Below are 4501 nucleotides of genomic sequence, written 5' to 3' on the forward strand. Positions count from 1 at the left end.
TCCTGTAACACTTTCCTGATCTAGCTGGGAAGTGCTGAGAGGAAATCTGATACTGTTGTATGAATGCGTAGGGGAGGGGACAGCCAGAGGGCCCCCTGATCTGGTTTGAGTCCAGGGAACTGAATGGGGGTGGACAGGGGACTGGTTACATTGGGGTCCCCGGAGGAAAAGACCCCCATAGCACAGGAGTTGAAGGGCACTTTCCAAGAGGCATAAAGGGATACACATGGTGTGGTGGGTGACAGGATGTGTGGAGAAAGGGGACATTTTAAGTCCCTTTTGGTCTAAAATGGGGAAGTTGGGAGGTCCCCAAGGGAACAATAAACAATGGGGTCTCCAAAAAGATGACAAGATGGGATTCAGGTGGGAGAGATTCCCTTAAGCAGTTATCTAGGAACACTTTCTAGAACCAGAGGGAAAACTTTGGGTTGATGTTGGTTGTTTGTGGGGGGAAGGGGACAGCCTGAGAGACCCCTTGACCCTGGACTTGAGAAGTTAGGGGAGCCCCCGTGAGAGGGCACACACGTAGGTTTCAAGGTGAGGGTATACCTCCACCCATCCAAAGCTCTGGGGGAGCTTTCCAGATCAGGGGGGGACGCCTGGAGCTGTCTGTGGCTGGACATGGTGGGGAAGGGGACAGCTCCAAAGCCCCCTTGAGCTTGAGCGAGGAAAGCCCGCAGGGGTTCCTGGGCCCGCTGTCCCGGGGGGTCTCGGACCCCCCGCCCCCGCCCCAGGCGGAGCCCCCTCCCCCGCCCCCGGCCCGCCGGGCCACGCCGGGCGCCGCCAGGCGCAGGGCTCCGTGTGTTAGTTGGGGTCGCTTCCCGGGCGCGCGGGCGCACTCAGGGGGCTCGCTGGGCGCAGGGACCGGGTCCTGCCGCTAGCCCAGGCTCGGCCCTAGCAGTGGGGGGCAGCCCCACGCCCCAGCGCCCCCGCACCACCGACCCCGGGCCCCGCAAAAGAGAAATGTGGCGGCAGCGCGGCTGCACCCCGCGCCGTTTGGGGCAGCCCACGGGCGCGGGGGACGGCGCCGGGGGCACCGGGCAGTGGGGCCGTGGAGCCCAGGGAGCTGGGCAGCGACGCGGGCCGCCGGCGGAGCCCGGGGCATCCCGGGCCGCGGGGAAAGGGCCGGTTTGAGCAGCGGAAGAAACACAGATGGCGGCGGCGCGGCGCCATTCCCGGCCTGGAGCAGGCAGCCAGGAGCCCAGTCCTCACCGCGGTCCGCACGCTGCCGCTAAATACCCGGATGCGCCGGCGGCCGCCTGAGAGAGCGAGACGCCGAGCTGGGGAGCGGCTGAGCGGAGCGGAGCAGAGCCAGGCGGGAGCGGGAGTCGGAGTCCGAGCGCGAGCCGGAGCTGGGCATAGGAGAGAGAGGCCTGGGCAGCGAGAGCAGCCCCGGCAGTCCGAGCCGCCGCCACCGCGCGCAGCCAGGGGGGCCGGGCCCAGGCCGCAGCCGGGCGCCCCCGGACCCCCGAGCTTTCTGGGGAAGCAGCCGCAGCGTTAGGGGACAGAAGACACCCACCGTTCCAGCCCCGTTGCTTCCCTTAGCAAGGCAGCCAGAGGCGGAGGATTCCACGGCCTGCCAGGGGGTGGCCTTTTTGCGGACATCCCAGCCTTGTCTGGGAGCTGAGCCCCCCTAAAGGAGGCAGCCAGAGCTTGCGGTTTGGAGCTACGCCTGGCGCCCCCTCCTCAGTTGCTTCCCTGTGGACTTCCCCTACGGGGAGTGTTTCTCCATCCAAAGGAGGACTTGTCTCCCCAAGGGTGCTCAGGGCCACTACGAGGAGAAGCTAAGCAAGCCCCCAGCAATGACGGAGAACTCAGCCCCGGCTTCCAAGCCTAAGAAGGCGAAGGCCTCAAAGAAGTCCACGGACCACCCAAAGTACTCGGACATGATCGTGGCGGCCATCCAGGCAGAGAAGAACCGGGCTGGCTCCTCCCGCCAGTCCATCCAGAAGTATATTAAGAACCACTACAAAGTGGGAGAGAACGCGGACTCGCAGATCAAATTGTCCATCAAAAGGCTGGTCACCACTGGGGTCCTCAAACAGACTAAAGGGGTGGGTGCCTCAGGCTCCTTCCGGTTAGCCAAGGGCGACGAACCCAAGAAACCGGTGGTCAAGAAGGCTAAGAAGGAAGTCAAGAAGGCGGCGACACCAAGGAGGGCATCTAAACCCAAGAAAGCAGCCACCACCAAGGCTCCAGCCAAGAAGCCCAAAGCTGCGGCCAAGAAGGTGAAGAAGAAAGCTGCCGCCACCCCTAAGAAAGCCAAAAAACCAAAGACTGTCAAAGCTAAACCAGTGAAGGCATCGAAACCCAAGAAGGCCAAGCCATCGAAGCCCAAAGCCAAGTCCAGTGCCAAGAAATCCGCCAAGAAGAAGTGAATATGAAGTCTTCCTGGACACTTTCTGTCGCGTCTTCTGTAAATAGTTTTTTTCCTTTTTTCCAGCCCTAGACCTAGCCCTTAACCTTGACCCCTTTCTATTGCGACTTTATAAGACAGAACTTTTATTCCTCGGAAATTGTTAAATAATTCATATATTCTTAATCAACTGAAAACAGTCCGAACAGCCAATCTCCATAATCATGAGACTGTCCTTAATTTTTGCTTGTTAACTTGTTTTTAAAGATCTTTCCGATATATTATTGGATTTTAAGTTGTGTGTGTGTGGGGGGGGTATTTTGTATAAAGAATTTTTTGCGGGGTGTGGGGGATTGAGGTATTAAAGGGGAGGGGAACAAATCGGGGAAAGGAGGCAGTGCTCATCCCACCCAGAAGAAAGGAACTTGAACTAATGCTTTCTCTAGTCACAGCCATTGAACAGGTCTCCAAAAGGCAGGGTCTGGGGCCCCTCTGAGGGGGACAAAGCTTGCAGGGACAAGGAGGGGAGTTATGGCAGGAAAGGAAACTCCTCCTAAATAGAGTACCTTCCCAAACCACGCGGCTGAATATTGAGGCAGCCTGAAATTCGCCCGAGCTCTTGATTGGGGTTCGGTTGTATTCGAAATTTAGTTCCCAAACTGAGCAAGAAAGCAACTTAGTGGAACAGCGGGGAAAGAAGCTGCAACTATTAGCCATCTTTTTGGGGAGAGCGTTCCTTTGTGGATGGGAAAGGGTGTATTGTCTAACCTAACCCCTGGGAGGGTATTAAGCTGGGGGAAGAGAATCTGACAAAGTGCCTGAATTTACCCTGTATAAGGTTTGTGCTTGTGTGTGTCTGCATAATCGTGATAGGTTTGTTTATTCCTATAAATGGGGTTGGGTGATTTAAGGGGGGAAAAAATTCTTGCCTATTTCTTTTTTCTGCTTGCTCTGAAGAGTGGGCTGGTTGCCCCAGGCTGGGGGATCGGCGGTCCCTGAGCCCTGGCTTTGCTGAATAGCGCAGAATGGCGATTTTTCGGCAAGAGTGGGCTCGGGCCAGCTCTCTCTCTTCCCGGTGCTCTCCAGCCTAGCTCTCCGATGGGGTCCCTTTCTGAACCCCAGCTTTTGTCTAATGAGCCACGTGTCTACCATAGAAAAAGCCCAACCTCTTTAGGAATCTTTTTTTTTTCCTAGGTAGTTTTACTCGTAGACTAGGGGTGGGGAACTGGGAGGGAGTGGGTGGGGAGGGGGGGAAAGGAGCGGAGAAAGACATCATGCAGTCAATTTTTAATTTGCTCAAGTAGTTTCTACAGAGCTGGATCTAATGTACCTAGTCCTTGCTTAAGTTTGCTTTGTGCTGCCCCACTGTGGGGCGATGAGTATGTATGTTTGTTTCTAAGTACCTAACTACCCGAGGAAAACCTGGCAGGATTGATGCCTGCGCCCTTCTTTCATTTGCTTTGTATTTTATTTTGAGTGTGATTATTGCTGTCTTTGTAATTTTAGAGTTTGAAATAAAATTGAAAAAGGACCAAAAAAAAGCCCACCCCCAAACTAATGCCTTTATGCAGCTCTCTAAGGCCTTTTCCTCTCACCCCCCCCCCTCCACGCCAACCAGGAGAGGTGTGGGAGGTGTAGGAGGGGGGAGTAGAACGGGGGAACCTTAGAGGGAGACGCCCTACACTTAGTCTTGGATGGGGGAAGGGGGAGATCTGGGGTCTTGGGCCCCGAAAGGGCGGGGGTGGGGAAGGAGCAGGATGGGACTGAGCGGAGGCTTCAGGCTTCGTAGGCAGGGGCTGCGTGGCCAGGATGGGGAGGGGCTGAGCATCCGGTAAGGAAAGGAAAATAGGAATGAGGTTGGGGGCTGGGGGCGGGGTGAGGGTGCCAGCACCCGGGGTCCTTATAAGTAAAAGACGCTAGGCCCCGCCCCTCCTGAATGCGGGGGCCGGGGCCCTAGTTGCTTCATGCCAGTTCCCACTCCTCCATCCCGAGATTGGGAGTCCAACTCGGCTTGGGCCCGGGGCATTACCCTTGGCCTGCGGTTTGTGCTACTAGGGTTTCCGAAGCCTTCCCCACCCTTTCTTTTTCCGAGGGTCCAAGACGGAGGTAGGGGGGCATCCCCCCGGCTGAGGTCTAACGGGCAAG

At 57.1% G+C, this 4501-nt stretch overlaps 1 protein-coding gene across 1 annotated transcript; it reads left to right on the forward strand.

The window, feature by feature from the left end:
- Positions 1–1141: 1141 nt before the first annotated feature.
- On the forward strand, positions 1142–3910 carry LOC130454537 (histone H1.0). The gene has a single exon (XM_056798910.1). The coding sequence runs from the start codon at positions 1803–1805 to the stop codon at positions 2376–2378; it is 576 nt and encodes a 191-aa protein (XP_056654888.1). The 5' UTR covers positions 1142–1802; the 3' UTR covers positions 2379–3910.
- Positions 3911–4501: the final 591 nt, after the last annotated feature.

This window comes from Monodelphis domestica, chromosome 5 (assembly GCF_027887165.1).
Source record: "Monodelphis domestica isolate mMonDom1 chromosome 5, mMonDom1.pri, whole genome shotgun sequence".
Classification (NCBI taxonomy): Eukaryota; Metazoa; Chordata; class Mammalia; order Didelphimorphia; family Didelphidae; genus Monodelphis; species Monodelphis domestica.